Source organism: Lissotriton helveticus, chromosome 11 (genome assembly GCF_964261635.1).
Source record: "Lissotriton helveticus chromosome 11, aLisHel1.1, whole genome shotgun sequence".
In the NCBI taxonomy this organism is placed as follows: domain Eukaryota; kingdom Metazoa; phylum Chordata; class Amphibia; order Caudata; family Salamandridae; genus Lissotriton; species Lissotriton helveticus.
This window is the reverse complement of record NC_136072.1, coordinates 68,745,480-68,761,442: the sequence shown is the minus strand read 5'-3', so window position 1 is coordinate 68,761,442 and position 15,963 is coordinate 68,745,480. Positions and strand designations below refer to the sequence as shown.

Below are 15,963 nucleotides of genomic sequence, written 5' to 3'. Positions count from 1 at the left end.
AGCCTATCTGTGCGCTTGTGCATAACACTGCATGTAAGTGTGGTTACACGAGTCAGGCTTGTTGTTTGTGTATGCATGCATGGCGGGGCTAACCATTGCTCTGCGAGGAAGCAGGCAGTTGCTAGAGCTTGGCTCTGGTGCACACAAGTAAAAAAACATTTCCATTACAAGGACAATAGCTAAGTCCAATTAAATGCGAGACCTATTGCACTGCAAATGTTGGTTTCAATTCGGAGTGCTGTGAAAAGTAAATTAGAACTTGGGAAGCAATTTTCTTTTAATTTCGATTCTTTTCAAATTCCATTCAGAATTTCCAGATGAAAAGATTTGAAAAATAAAACTTGTGTATATAAACATTTAAAATAATGAATTAAAACACCTTAAGAGTTTACCTTTCCACTAGTATTGTATATATATATTTTTTAAGAATACTTTGCAAACATACATTGATAAAGTTAATAGGTTGGTGCTCACTATAAAAGCGAGATCTGTTGGCTTTCTCTGTATTTTTAAACAATTCTTCCTCCAATCAAACTCTGGTCCTGCACCCTCGATCAGTCTTAAATCTTGCACCAAAATTATCAAGTGACATTTTGTGGCCACGCAAGGTTTAGACAGTGCCCTTTCTATAGTCAAAGAACCCACAGAAACTCTGTGATGGGACATACAGCAGCTCTGTAGGTCCTGGAGACAAAAAACTGAATTTATGAAAAGGGCAGAGCACAGTGCTCAGAATAATGAAAAGGGAATGGATATTCAAATGCCACAACATTGTGGCATGCTGTTTAGGGGCTGCTGGCACCCTCATAAGTAGTGTTACTTAGCAGTTCTTAGAAATAGTGACCCAAACGTTCAATTCTGCTTGAAAATGTATTATAAGGCAAACATAAAAAGGGCAGATTCATTTCTGTCACTCGTTAAGTTGGTTTCCACAAAAGTAATTGGGTACCATTAAAAAAATGTTACCGCCCTTTTGCTTTTAAATGGGAAAAAAATGAAAAACCATGGCCACTTTCACTATTTGCCCCTAAAGCAATGTCCCAAAGCTTGTGTAAGTCGATTACCACTGACCAGCGTCAAGACTTTGCTGTTGCATGGTACCCACCAGAATCATGGGAACCAACATGAGTCCAGGGTGGTACAGGTGGCCTACAGCTACCTAAAGATGTGGTTCCATTAAACTCTTAACCAGCAATCCACCAGGAACTTTAAAGGCAAGATTGCATTTTTGGAATCAACAACTTCGTACTGCCTGCAGGACTGGACCCGCACACTCCGTCACTCTCTGGCATAGAAAAGGTTGGGTGGTTTATAGGTATATAGGTACGTAAGACAAAACATGCTTTTTTTCTAAACTTCTTAATCACTGAGACAGCTAGAGATTGCTGCATTTCTTGCATGTCCTTGGCAGTTAGAGTTTGACCATATTGTGGCTCCTGTCCAGTCTCATTCCCTCAAGATGGCATTACGGCAATCCTCAGTCAGCTGGACGAAGTGAACTCTACCTCAATCATGTCACGTTTGTCAGACATCCAACTTCTCTTGCAGGTGGGCATGTTGCCATTCTTTTAGGGCAAGCAGAAATGTGACTCCATGGGTTGCACAACCAGGAGGGCAACCTAAAAGAGGCTTCCTTACATAGTTGTGAAAGCTTCTTAAGTGTACAGCCAAAGAAATCCAATACTGAAGTGTGAGGCCTTCTCTTATAATTGCAGGGCACTGAGTGTTTGGGGAATTAACTTATTGTTCACCACTTGTGTCTTGAGGTCACAACTCTACTCAAACTATATTACCAACTACTCTTAGTACTCAACTCTCAAACAGTATCTGAGCCTAGCAGTCAAGGCTTATTGTAAAAGGTGGTGAGGTTATAAACTCAAATTAAGGAAAAGCATGCAAGCTAATAAATGGAACGTCCAATAAGGAATTCAGTATATTAAACACAAAATATGTATTACAATGTTATATACTAAAGACCTCTACACAGAAAGCTATAAGGGTTTAGCATCATTTGGAACTATGTTACAACCCCACCAGTTTTATAGTGCCATTGTTAGACACCAGGATTTTAGTTTACATGAAGCTTTACATCCAATGTCTTCATATTGAGAAGTCGGAGCAACAATGGTAAGCATGCAATGTCAATGAATCAGAAGCTAAACACAATGTAGCAATGTTACACTTTAGTAATTCATGTCTGGCCTTTGAATCTGTTGCAGTGATCGAAACTCCAGAAATACACTTAAAAACTAGTCGACCCCAAGAAAGCAAGGGCCCAGTCTTCTAGAAATGCAACTGGACCTCCCAAGATTAGCCTTGTGTCCAGAGGAATGACAAGTGTTTCACCACAAATGTCCAGTTAGGGACACAAATCCAGTTGGCTGGAGTCCAGCAGTGAATTTGGAATCTCTCGGGACAGTGTCCTTGGCTCTCCGCTGCGAACAAAGTGACTTCACTGACCAGTAGATACTCCTTCTCAGAAGATCTTTCAAAAATGTGGCACCACAGACTTCCCATACTTGGGCCTCGCCCAGTGGCAACCTAGCAAGGTTTCCACTCATGGATTTTCAGAGTCCTCCTTTGAAGCTGGTGCAAAAGACTGTTCTTTAAACCGCTTATCAGCAAATTTTCCGCTTCACAATTATTTAGAGTTTCTGCTATCTCCTGCCTTTCCACACGTGCCCTCTTTGGTCCAAGGTGGCACACCAGAACTAAAAGCAGAATTTTCCTACTTCAACAGATGTTTGTGAGTTTCTGCCACTGCTGAGTTAATGCTTAGCAGACAGCAGCCACTTGTGAAGACAGGAAGAATAGGTGAATTTTTTTTTTTTTAACTGGCAGAATTACCTGTCACAATCTAAAAACATCCTCACCCAACCCGATCCACCCATGCCGGAAATCTGGTACACAAAACCCAGCAAATAAACTTTCAAACAGAAAGCAGGTGAAGGACATCTTACTGGCACCAGCACGGACTGGAGGAAAAAATAAATACAATTTTAAAAAATTCGGCTTGTAGTACGCAGGCACTTTTTGGTCATGAGAACCTTAAAAACACACGCTATTGTAAGTATGCAGTTTTGTATAAATATGCAGTTTGCCTGTTATACACTCATGCGGAGTCTGAAACATCGCATCAATAGGAGTTAAACTTGCAGAACTGCATTGCAGGTATGAGTGAACGTTTGATTATAGCCAAGCCTTCGTTAAACAGTGAAGTTACTCTATTTCTGCTCTTCACCCCATAAGTTGCTGGCTCCATTTCTACACTAATTTTCCTCCCCACTTGGTAATTATTTCCGCACAGCCACTTAAGTTTTCTTAAGGGTCATTTTGTTAGAATAAGCTCAATTACTTCCCTCCAAATAAACAAGATTTGAATTGAATTTACTCTGAGTGCGTTTTGCTGGTTGCATTTTGAGCTCAGTGATTTTAAATTTAATTCCTCTATATACAGTTAGAAAAATTAAAATAACTGCCCGTGTTATCAAAATATTTTTTTGCCTTTGAAAAGTGGTCGCAAAAAAAAAACGACAATTACTAAAGGCAACTGTGTAAAGTTTGCAACTTCAAATCTGGTAGCAAACAAACTGGGTCACATATACAAATCTCTGGATGTGTAAGAGTTAGAATTCAGAGCCTTCCCTATCAAAATGCATTCAGAATGATAGTTAAGTCAACTTTGTCTCAAGCAGTACATTTTCATTACCCAACTGTGAGAGCGTTCTGCCTGGTTACCTAAAAAAGCTGCAAGCTCATGCTGAAAGAACTGCAGTCAATGTCACAATGCATAATAACAGAGCTGCTTCCCCAATGTAAGGAAACGAAAGGATTCACATTTCTGCAGGTTTATTCATTTCACATACAATCACTCAATGCTAAAAGCTGGTCCACCACAAGTAGAGGTGTCCACTGCCCTATGTCTCCCTAAAGCAGGCCCTCCTCAATCATTCCCCACCAAATTATTTCTTACCCCAGCTTTTAAGAGACACTTACGGTTTTGCGTTCTCGCTTGGTGGGGATGTGTGGAGGTGCGTTTATCATTACTTGTGCAGCCTGGACACCAGGAGTAAATTGCTGGACTCCTTGAGCAGGGTAATAGGCTCCAGCTACAACAAAAATATACCAATTAGAATGTAACGCAGGGTGCACTAGAAAGGGCTGGAACACTGCTGACACTCGTTTTCAAGACAACTTAAAAATGGCCATTTGGGTGACTACATTTTTTAAACAAATCGTTCAATAGTAAACATGCATTGCCTGGAAATGTAATTCTAGCAATAGTACAATTGGTCAGCACCGGTGGGTTTCTCCAAGGAGCAATAGTGATTAGGTAAAATCAGGGCCATTAGTTTTAAAGAGGTTAACTAATAATACAAATAGAGGGAAGAGAGGCTGCCAAGCAAGTGCATAATCCTGCAGTATTCAAGAAGATTTTCGCACTGTACAATCGGTGACCAAACTGTATTTGAAACACAAAAAGATGATAGCCGGAATGCTGAACATTGTCAAACAATCACCCCCAGTTGCAGATTCGGGTTAAATCCATCGTTTATTTGCTCAGCATGCCTCCTCAGTTTGGACCCAGCCATATGCAAATCAGTCCCACACTTACAAGTGGCAGAAGAAGCTGCAGTGTGGCAAACAAATGCTACGAGACTGAGTTATCCAAACCACTTCCTCAATGCATCCTGACCCACTGGCTGGAGGCTACATGCAAACAGTATACTCTGGTAAAAGCATGTGGCGAGCTCCAGTTTCCTGCCTTCTAAGCATCAGCCAAAAGGAAGCCAATGATCCTGCGGTTAATCTTCCACTCGAAAAATGTACCCGGAGATTCCTAGGCAGAAAACTACAGAGCTCTATGCAAGACAATCCACTGATAAATTGTTTGTCACCATTGGAACCGGTTAAGCTTTATTTAAAGTTCCCTGCAATGGAAGTTCAGTTTGAATATAAACGCCTAAATATCATCACAATTGTGTGCAATATGTCAGCTGTGGAGAACCGGTTTGCAAAAAGGCAGCTAAATCAATTTTCTGTGAACATTTGAGACCACTTTAAGCATGAAGACTAGATGTCATTGAACGTAGATGACGTTATTACTAGCAAGAAATGTTGTTTCCAAGTAAAAAGCTGTAATGATGCATCATGGATAGACTTCAAATGTGAGCTCATCAACTTTGCCAGAACTAGTTTTCATTCCAAAGGAGTAGATAAGTCTCCTGCTTGGAGGGAAGCCCTTTCTAATGCTAGGGCTCTTCATTGGCATGTTATTGGTTCGATATTCTGCTGCATACACAAGACAGAAGCACAAGTTACTTACCTTCGGTAACGATATATCTGTAAGAAACAGTAGTTCGTATTAGATTCCTTACCTTCGAATATCCCCAGGCGTCAGATTGGATCCGGAAATTTTTGCGTAGCAGTACCCATGCGCGTTGGTAGGCGTTCGCGGCTCCGCGTCCGTCGGAGTCATGAGCACCGTGATGACGAGTACTTAGACGCCGCGCGCGGACGTCTGTTCGTATACACCGCTTTTCCGCACCAGAAACGCAGAGCCAAGATAAAAACCAACACTGGTGCCATGAAACTAGGGCCCTGAAAGGGGATGACCTTAACCCTAGATATCGGTTCGCAGAACGGGATGGATGGGAGGGGCGGTAAGGAATCTAATACTAACTACTGTTTCTTACCGATATATCGTTACCGAAGGCAAGTAACTTGTGCATCTGAAAGAAACCGGTTAGTATTAGATTTCTTACCTTAGAATAGTTAGCCCAGCAATACCAACCCCGGTGGTGGGTATGCGAACCAATGATCACACCAGAAAGTCCTGGAGGACGGAATGGCCAAAGAAGCCATCCCTCCGGACTTGGCTGTCCAAGCAGTAGTGTCTTGCAAACTTATGCAGCGAGGCACACGTAGCTGCCTGACAAATGTCCTGCAAGGGGACTCCCCGGCCCAGGGCAGTAGTAGCCGCCGTGGCCAGAGTGGAATGGGCCCTCGGCCAAACAGGAGGCTCCTTTTTAGCCAAAGAGTAGCATGCCTTGATGCACAACACAATCCACCGAGAGATGGTCCGTTTGTGCACCGCCCGCCCCTTCTTAGCGCCCACGTAACCAAGAAAGAGTTGGTCATCCACCCGGAACTGGCGTGTGCGGTCTAGATATAATGACAGCGCACCTTTTGGGTCCAGGCGATGGAGCCGCTCTTCCTCTTTAGAGGGATACGGAGGCAAAAAGAAGGTGGGCAATGTAATGGACTGCCCGATGTGGAAGGCTGTGACTACCTTGGGCAGGAAAGAGGGTCTTGTCCGCAACAAAACCTTGTCCGGATGGACAGAAAGGAAAGGAGTTTTAGAGGAAAGAGCCTGGAGCTCACTCACTCCTGGCAGAGGTGATGGCAACCAGGAAAGAAGTCTTCAGAGTAAGAAGGTGAAGAGGACAGTTATGAAGTGGCTAAAAGGGAGCGCACATCAGGTAAGTCAAAATCAGATTCAAGTCCCACTGGGGCATCACTAAAGGAACAGGCGGGAACATATGAGTGATACCCTTCAAAAATCTGTTAACAATTGGGGACTTGAACAAAGGCGGCTGATCAGGTAGCCTCAAGAAAGCGGAAAGGGCAGAAAGGTAGCCATTGATAGTGCCCAGCAGAGCCCTGCTGGGCAAGAGAAAGAAGGAAGAGGAGAGCCTCTGAAAGAGGGGCAGAAAGGGGATCCACAGCCTTTGCTGTGCACCATGCCACGAATTTGTTCCACCTGCAGGCGTATACCGATTTTGTGGAGGGACGCCTGGGTGGCAAAATTACGTCACAGACTTCAGGAGGCAAGTCAAATGGCCTCAATTGTCGCCGCTCAATCTCCAAGCATGGAGGTGGAGACTGGACCGGTTCGGGTGGAGGACCGTCCCCTGCTGCTGCAACAGAAGGTCCTCCTGAAGAGGCAGACGAATCGGGGGATCGACTGACATGCTGAGTAGCTCGGGATACCAGTATCTTCGTGCCCAGTCCGGAGCCACAAGGATGACTTGGGCCCGGTCGCACTTGATCTTCAGCACTCTGGGCAGAAGTGGTATAGGCGGAAAGGCGTACAACAGACCGCAACTCCACTCGCGACAAAAAGCGTCTCCGAGCGAGTGCAGCCTTCGAAATTCCAATGCACAGAACTGATGACATTGCGCGTTGTCTTCTGTGGCTAATAGATCTAACCAAGGCTCACCCCACTGCTGAAAGAGGCCTTGCGCCACGTCAGAGTTCAGACGCCATTCGTGATCCATCATGCACAGACGGCTGAGTTCGTCCGCCCTGGCGTTCAGAGAACCTGCCAGGTGTTGAACCGCCAGGGTCACGCCCTGATGTTCCAGTCACTGCCAGAGGCGCAGAGCCTCCTGGCATAGGGTCCCTGACCCCACCCCGTGAACACCTGCACTACACTCCCCCGGACAGAGGGGAGGAATGCCTTCAGTGCAAGCCGGATCGCCCGCAGCTCCAGAAGCTTGATGTGGAGCCGGGACTCCGCCGGAGACCAGAGACCTCTGATCTCCGCCTCTCCCATGTGGCCCCCCCAGCCCTGGAGGGACGCATCGGTCACAACTACGTTCTCCGGTTGGGGTAGGGAGAGGGATCTGCCGCTGACCCAATCGCGGTCCGTGAGCCACCACTGCAACTGTCTCGCAGTGCCCTCCGAGATCAGGACTTGTCGGACAGGTTGCCCTGATGCTGGGCCCACTGAAACTTCAGGTCCCACTGCAGAGCCCGCATCAGCCACCGGGCGTGATGCACCAGAAGGATGCAGGAGGCCATCAGCCCCAGAAGCCGCAGCGTCAACCTGACCAAGACTCTGGATAAAGGCTGAAAGATCGGAATCAGAGCCTGAATATCCCAAACCCGCTGCTCGGGAGGATAAACCCAAAATTGCGCAGAGTCCAGACACGCTCCGATGAAGGAGCGTGTGAGAGGGGCACAGGTGTGACTTCGGCACATTGATGGAGAACCCCAGCAGGTGCAGGAGGTCGGCCGTAGTCTGGAGGTGGCTGACAACTGTCCGGGGCGAGCCGGCCTTCAACAACCAGTCGTCGAGGTAGGGGAAGACTGAAAACCTAACCTGCGCAGATGAGCTGCGACCACCGCCATCACTTTGAGAACACCCGTGGGCCGCTGGTAAGGCCGAAGGGGAGCACGGTAAACTGAAAGTGCTCGTGGCCTACCGTGAACCGCAGGTAGCGCCGGTGGGCCGGCAGGACGGGGATATGAAAATAAGCGTCCTGCAAGTCCAACGCTACCATCCAGTCCCCTGGGTCCAGGGCAGCTAAGACCTGAGTCTGTGTCCGCATCTTGAACTTCTCCTTCAGGAAGCCGTTGACGTTCCTTAGATCCAAGATAGGGCGTAGGCCCCCTTTGCCCATCTTGGGTACCAGAAAGTAGTGTGAGTAACAACCACACCCTACTTCTGGCCCAGGAACGCGCTCGATAGCCCCCTTGGCCAAGAGGGCCGTAACTTCCTCTTGCAGAAGTTGCAAGTGATCCCCCAACATGCGGTGGTACTGCAGTGGCAAGGCTGGAGGGGTCACCTCAAAGGGGAGGGAGTAGCCCCTTCGGACGATTTGCAGCACCCACCTGTCCGATGTGACAGTGCACTAGTGGAGGTGGTGATGGCGAACCCTGCCCCCTTCCGGCGTCACATGGGCCTGAAAACTAGGAAGGTTTTGAGGCGGATGCTGCAGGGGCTGGTGTGGACTGGCCTCGCCGTTGTCCCCAACCGCCAACACGGTTTCCACGTCCGCCGCCGCGCTGAATGGTAGTTTGCGGCCCGTGGCTGGCAGAACGTGTGGGGGCGCCCCTTCCTTGGCCACGAAAGGGAAGAAAAGCAGCCGTTTGCTGGCGCGGGGCCGAGAGGCCCAAGAACTTGGCCGTAGCCCTGGAGTCCTTAAAGCGCTCAAGCACATGGTCTGCTTTGTCGCCGAAGAGGCGACGGCCATCGAATGGCATGTCCATAAGTGTGTTTTGGATATCGGCCGAGAAGTTGGCAGACCTCAACCAGGCGTGGCGAAGAATCGCCACCGTCGTTGCCATCGCTCTGCCTAGTGAGTCAGTAGTGTCCAGCCCACACCGGATGGTATAACGTGCCGCATCAGGACCCTCCACAAGGGCTTGGCAGAGTTTAGCCCAGACCTCCACCGGGCATTCTGGCAGCACGTCCGCGACCGTGTCCCACAGAGGGTGGGCGTAGCGGCCCAAGAGGGACGCGGTGTTGACTGGCCGTAACCCCAAACTGAGAGAATACTTTTTTTCTGTATTGCTCGTACCTCTTGGATTCCCGGTCGGGGGGAGCCGACGGGAATGCTGTCTGGAAATTAGAGGCCTGGATGACCAGGCTCTCGGGGGTGGGGTGGTTAGACAGAAAGCAAGGGTCGCCCGGAGCCGGGCGGTGGCGCCTGGCCTCGTTACTATCCACAGGCTGACCTGTAGCGGGCTTGGACCAAGTGCCCAGAAGAACGTCTGATAAGGCCTCATTAAACTGCAGCAGAGGCTCGGCCGAGCTTGCCTGTGGTTTAAGGACCTCAGTGAGGTTAGTCCTCACGGCCGCGACGGGGAGCTCAAGGCCCAAGGCCTTGGCAGCCCTCATCAGCCCCATGCTATAAGCAGCCCCCTCCTCCACAGCCATGGTAGGAGGGGAGACAAAACCAGTGTCTGGCGAAGTGTCCAGACCACTGGCCACCCCAAGCCCTCCTGTCCAGTCCTCAGTAGACTGACACTCACGTGCCAGAGGGTCCTCAGACCCCTCCCAATCCACCTCGTCACCCATCGCCTGGTACTCAGGCTCAAAGGATGGGGCCGGGTCGTAGAAGTAAAAATCTCCCATCGGCGCCGCTCAGACGCCGGACCCGAATCGAGGGCAGGACCAGGGACGGTGTCGTCCTTGGACGGCACCGGGGCGACACTGTGGGGGCCGGCGAGGTTGTGAGGTTGACCGGCGGTGACCCGGAGCCGGATCCAGTGGGGCCCTGCAGCGTCGGGAACGAAGGCGCCGAAGCACCCGGCCCGCATGGGGACCCAGTCGGGACCGCTTGGCCTGAAGGCGCCACGGAACCCGACGGAGGAGCGAGCGACCTCATGGCCATAAGGGAGTCTTCAATCTCCCCCGGCGTCGTGTTCTGCCCAGGGACCGGCAGGTATGGAGCAGGCCGTGGCACATGCGGCTTCGGCGGAGCCGCATGGGCGGTGTCGCCCGAACCCCGGCCGCATCGCGGGAGGGGGGGCGGGGGGGTGTCAGAAGAGCGATGATGCCTCTTTGACTTCTTGTGCCTCTTACCTGAGGACTTAGAGCCCGCAGACTACTCCCGGAACGGTGGAGACTACGGCCCCGTGACCGGTCCCTCGACCTCCTTCGTGACCGGTCCCTCGACCTCCTTCCGGCGCGGGGCGGACTGCCGAAGCTCGAGTCGCTTACGGGACCGCTCCAGTCTAGCTTTAGACGTCAGGCCCGACAGTCGGAGCAGGACTGGTCGTCGTGGTCTGGGCCTAGACTGTGAAGGCACCAGCAATGGGGGTCGGTAACCGACAGTCGGTTGCAGTCGGCGCAGGGCTTGAACCTGGGCATCCCTACCGGCACCGGAGTCGAGAGACTTTGAAAGTAGATCAAAAAGGATCGTAAAAAATTAGGGTACAACTTTTTCCGGGTCTGCGCTTTCTGGCGTGGAAAAAAGAAGAATTGACGTCAGCGCACGGAGGCGGCGTCAAGTACTCTGACGACATCATCACGGCGCCCACGACGGCCGTGGAGCCGCGGAAGACGCCTAGACGCGCATGGGTACTGCTATGCAAAAATTTCCAGATCCAGTCTGACGCCTGGGGATATTCTAAGGTAAGGAATCTAATACTAACCTGTTTTTCAGATCTGATTTGAATCAACTGACTAGGAAGTCTGGGTTGAGTAACGTTTACCATTGCAGAAAGTTTAGAGGTCCATGTTAATTAAATGTTTTGGGCTTTGGAATACATTGACAGAATCACAAAGCCAGCTGAACTGGCTCAAAGATGGTACTTCTCGTCATCACATCTGTAATGAGTCATAAGGAACAACCTCTCATCACTGCCTCCATTTTAATATAAATGTTTTCAAAATGTGGGCCAAAACACGAGGAGCCAAAGGAAACAATCATTAAAGCTTGTGTACTATGATTAGTGGAGCCATGAACCCGTTGTAAAAGCCAGAGTGTGGCATTTTAGAATGGACAAATCAAAAGAGCCCACAGAAGCACAGATAGCTGAATTTGAAACTAGCAACCCTTTAATGCTCACTTAATGAAAATCTAGGTGCATGCCCTTGGGAAGATCCTATGCAAATCAGACTGGACACTCAGCACAGTATTCCATCTGAGCCAAACAACTTTTAGACTTCATGGGTGCTGCTGTTCACAAACTTTCCTGAAACACAACTAATCATTTAGCCATAAAGAGAAAGCTAAGACTCAAGGAGTGCATAGTCACAAGTAAAGCGTAATACGTATGAGTATCCATTCTCTGAAAAGAAAAGCCATGCTCAGTTGGTCTATATATTTTTCAGCATCCGGAATGTCGAAGCTTTTGATATAGCAAGTATCAGACTTTGCCTTTGGCAATTTGCATAACTTGCTTACTAGTGGATAAATCTCTACATGGCGTGCCTAAAAATGTAAATGTAGTCAGAAGGACTGCAACTGGTATATTTAGTATGGCTTAAAACTAGTCAAAATATGAAATGTAAAAATGTCATCCAACTTTTGTGATTCTTGGCTGAGAACAGCGATCGTGTAGGAGTGTGTGCGAATATCATTTTACATCACTTTGACCTGCTATTATCTTCTCCATTCCTGAAGTTTCCTCATGCTCAGTAAAAATAATCACTCAATTTTGTGGCCGCTAAATATCTTCACTCTAACCACAGAATGTGACAGAATCATCAAAAGCCTGGACAGAAAGACACGTCATCGGATGTGAACTAACTCCATGGATTGCTCCCATCAGTAATATCACCCCATTGAGGTGTCTAAGCAAGCCAATATTCATAAGTCATCACTTTCCAAGACATCTGGTAAACCAAGCACTTGACTGTGCATCTGTTGGAGTGGCCAAGAGAAAAAAGCCAGCATTGGGGCAGATTTTTCAATCATCAAATCCAATGCCGGGAATTCTTTACCCAAGTCAGGAATGAACAGTTTTATCCACTTTTTCAGAAAAGGTACAACAATTATATCTACTACATTCCCACTTAAGCCACTTCTGATTTTATTTTCTAGCAGTTTTCACTTTTTGTTTATTTACAAGAAAGGAGGCTAGGACATGCTGGTCCATTTTAACAGCTGCATTATGCCCATTTGCACCATCACTTCATAGTGTGTACTCTACGAGGTGTCCTAAATTAATAAGCGTACTTTTTTTGTTAAATAGTCTCACCTACCGTTGTAATTTTGCAATCTGTTGCAAAAAAATCAATCAAGAACCTTAAAGGTTAGTGTGGGCTTTAGACCAGCCATAGCTTACAACTGGTTTGCTTTGTCACTAGTCTGCTTCTTATTTAAGGGTTTTCCTGTAGGAGTACGTGCACAGAGTATATAATCATTTCTTCATGTTTTTGCAAAATCTGCCCTGGTTTCCTCTTTACTTCTGAGCCCAATGATTGGTCAGGGTTGTGGGCCTACCCATGCGCACTGTAGTCCATGGGAGGAGTCACCTATCTCGTAATACTTCGAAGACACTTCCAAGACAACAAGGTGCAAACATCCGGACCCAACACTAGGCGGCGATCTATGCTAAGATAGGAATGTCAGCAGCCCTACATGCCTCGAACGTTTTGTTTTCGACTGGTATGCAGGATCCCCACCATCATTGCAATTTCTCACCCTTATCCTCCTAGATCCATTATTCATTCGGTGTGAGCTGTGTCTTACTCTCTAACACACTCAGCACTTTCCCCATAGGTCACTAGAAGGTACACACATTGAGATGCCCATCACCACTGGGTCCACCCACTTCCCTTCCGGCCTACTTATTCCAGGACGGCCAAGTCAAGTGTTGATAAGTAAAAGAGGACTTTCCTGTTTGGGAATGCTAGGGCTTGGAAGGTCGTTTGGCTTTTAACCAAAATAGCCCCTACCACTCAACAGCTTCCCCTCTGCACCCATTCACATATTCTTCAAAGCGACCACATTTGTTCCATACCAACAGATGCCAATGCTAGGTTTCTAAAGAGACCTTTATTGGTGAATTAATCTTCCATCAATTCCTGGGCAGACCAGACTAATTAGGTAATCCTTCTCGAAGGACGAAACATACATCAATGGAGTGGGGTGTTAACTTTGGCTACACTTTAGGATCAACACAGACCCATTGAGCGATGGGGTTTGATTTATATGCATTTTGGGGAGGACTCGATGGGAACAGGTTGGTGTAGTGTGATTTTCTTGTACCACGCTTCTGAGTAGCTATTCACAGACCCATCCACTGATGGGGTCTCTGGGTGTTCTTGGGTTATGAGTTCACCGCTGTAGGAGAGTAGGGTCTGCAATCCTATGATCACCCAGATTTTTGCTTTTTGCTGCACTGGTTTACGACTTTCCCTGGCTGTGGGCCTGCTAATCAGACCCACAGCCTAGCTGTTCTCTCTATCCAAATTGTACTCAGGTACTGAATTGGCACTGGGCCCTCTCCAAGTCACTGTACCCAGGGCTGAGGTGTACCCAGAAGTCTCCCAGGGGCTGAAGCATGTATTATGCCACCCCTGGGCTGACTAACTAAACTGACACAACTGACTGCACGACAGCTGGGGCAAGGTGGTGTACTCACCCTTTGCTTTAGATATAGTATGCCTATATCTAACCCTAAAATGGACACACAGATCTCCTATCAGTCACTCCTATGGCAGGCCTTAACAATCCTGAAGGCAGAGTGCTTGGAATCGTGTGAGATGGTGCTCTGGCATGAGCTGAGCCTGTCTGCGGCTTTCGGGATCTATCCCTTAGCCGTTTCCATGATATCGCATACCATATACTCTTAAGTGCATTATAATCCTCGCGGTTAAATGCCAACTCTGGTATCGCTTTATCAAAACATGTCGAGTAAGGTGTCATACGACTTGGAATACTAACCCCTCGCCAATTCTGGCGACGGGGTTAGCATTCCACCCTTCTAGAGGGACACGACATGTATGTAACCCCTAACCCCGGTTAAAGTCAAACAGCGCCTCAGCTCCACAAAATGGATGCTGCCACCGAGACACAAGTCTGCCCTCCTGCTGCTGGGAGTCCTCCCAGAGCAGGAGATAAGGACAAAGGGTTTCCTGCCAGGGGCGGTGCCAGCACCGTCCCAGACAGGATTTTGTGTATTGTAGGTAGGCAGGGCTACAGAGGAAGGTGACTGCACGTGGCACCCCGGTGCTCACTGTGCATAGGCTGGCTTGAACCAGTTCCAGGGCCACTCCAGACCCTGTGCTGGGGAAAAGCCCGCCAAGGAAGTGGGTGTAACCACCCCCTCCTGGTCCCACCCATAGGGCAGGACCTAGTCGCGTGCCAGCCCCCTTTTCCCAGATAAAGGTAGAGACTGGCCCCCTTCCAAATCAGATCATCTTTGAATCCTGAAACTACTTTCCACGAAAGGAACTCAAGACTTCTTCCCAAGATTTCTCCCTTGTGACTAAGGAGTAGTCACCCTGCATCCGCAGGCACCATCTTAAGAACACTGCGGTATGCTGCAAGTCCTTCCTCCGGAATCAGACTGCCCAGCTCGACGAGAACCGGCTTCCCTGGCACCTCTGACCTCTACCCACCTCTACAGCCAAGCTGAGAACCGTGGGTGCGACGAGACCTCGAGGGACCGGCCATCTTCAAGACTGCACGACTTCTGCACAGCAAGCCCGCCGAGTAATTTCCTGGTGAGTGCTTTGGGGTCCGAGAAGCCCCGACCCTGAGCAGCTTCAGCACCGAAGAGCAGCCCCCCAACATCTCCACGATCGGCGTGGGGCCCTTCTGCTTTCTGCTGCTCACCGCGTTGTTTGGCTACTAGCCCGCTGGCTTGTGGCCTTCTGAACGACGCCCGACGACATCACTGCTGCTGGTCTGGTTGCTCCAGGCTGGCCCTTGCTCCCTTCCAGAAGAGGAGCCCCCCGGACCCTCCTGGTCCACTCAAGACGCCATTTTGAGTCCACCGCGTGGGCTTGAATTAGCCAAGGCTTGTTGCCCAATCCTGGGTACTTCGACGCCGACAGCTTCATCCATCGTGGGACAGCTCGCCTCTCCATCCTGGTCGCCGACAACGCCTCCTGGTCCGTGAGATCTGCAGAGCCAGCGTCGCCCACTCACCTAGTCGAGGTGACTACCATCCGGTGCCCTCCTGGTGCCCACTGACTACTGGCTAGTAGTCACGAACTTGGTCCCCTCTGCTTTCAGGTATCGTCCTTCTTCCAGATCCAGGCTTGGATCAACTCGAACAATCTTCACTGGTCGCCTGCCAGCATCTTTCTTCCAGGCTCCTGGTCCGGCAACGAGGATTCCCGACGTCTTTTTAGACCTATGCAGGTGCAGCCCCTGGGCTAGGTAACTTCGGCACTTCGGTGTCCCAGCATAGCCTCACTATCCAAGGGTCAGGATCCACTGTCGTTTTCTCCCTACCAGGTCGGGTTCGCCCGTGAACACTAACTTTGTCTTTACTAGCTTCCATAGACTTTGTCCCGCATCCCGCGTGAGAGTGCACACTCTGCACCCGAGTCCCCTAGGTCTCCTAGCAGTAATCTAACGATTCCCTAGTCAAGTCCTAGCGATTCCAAAGCCTATTAGTACTGTACTTACCTGCTAGTAATTTCGCATTCCACTTTTAAAGTATATGGTTTTTCGTGCCGCTCGGGCATTTGTGTATACCGTGCTAACTTAAGTATTTTCGTAAGAGTTTTGTTGTGTGCCTAGCACCCTGTCCTCATAAAGAGTACAG

General features: G+C 49.0%; 1 protein-coding gene across 21 annotated transcripts in view; it reads right to left on the bottom strand.

Annotated features, from left to right (window-relative positions):
- Positions 1-15,963, bottom strand: part of EIF4G1 (eukaryotic translation initiation factor 4 gamma 1) — a 980,016-nt gene that overhangs the window by 689,114 nt on the left and 274,939 nt on the right. For all 21 annotated transcript variants that reach the window (XM_078666154.1, XM_078666151.1, XM_078666155.1 and 18 more), the window contains one exon: positions 3,997-4,109. In XM_078666154.1, coding sequence (XP_078522280.1) covers positions 3,997-4,109 — 113 coding nt within the window. The remainder of the gene's footprint in view (positions 1-3,996; positions 4,110-15,963) is intronic.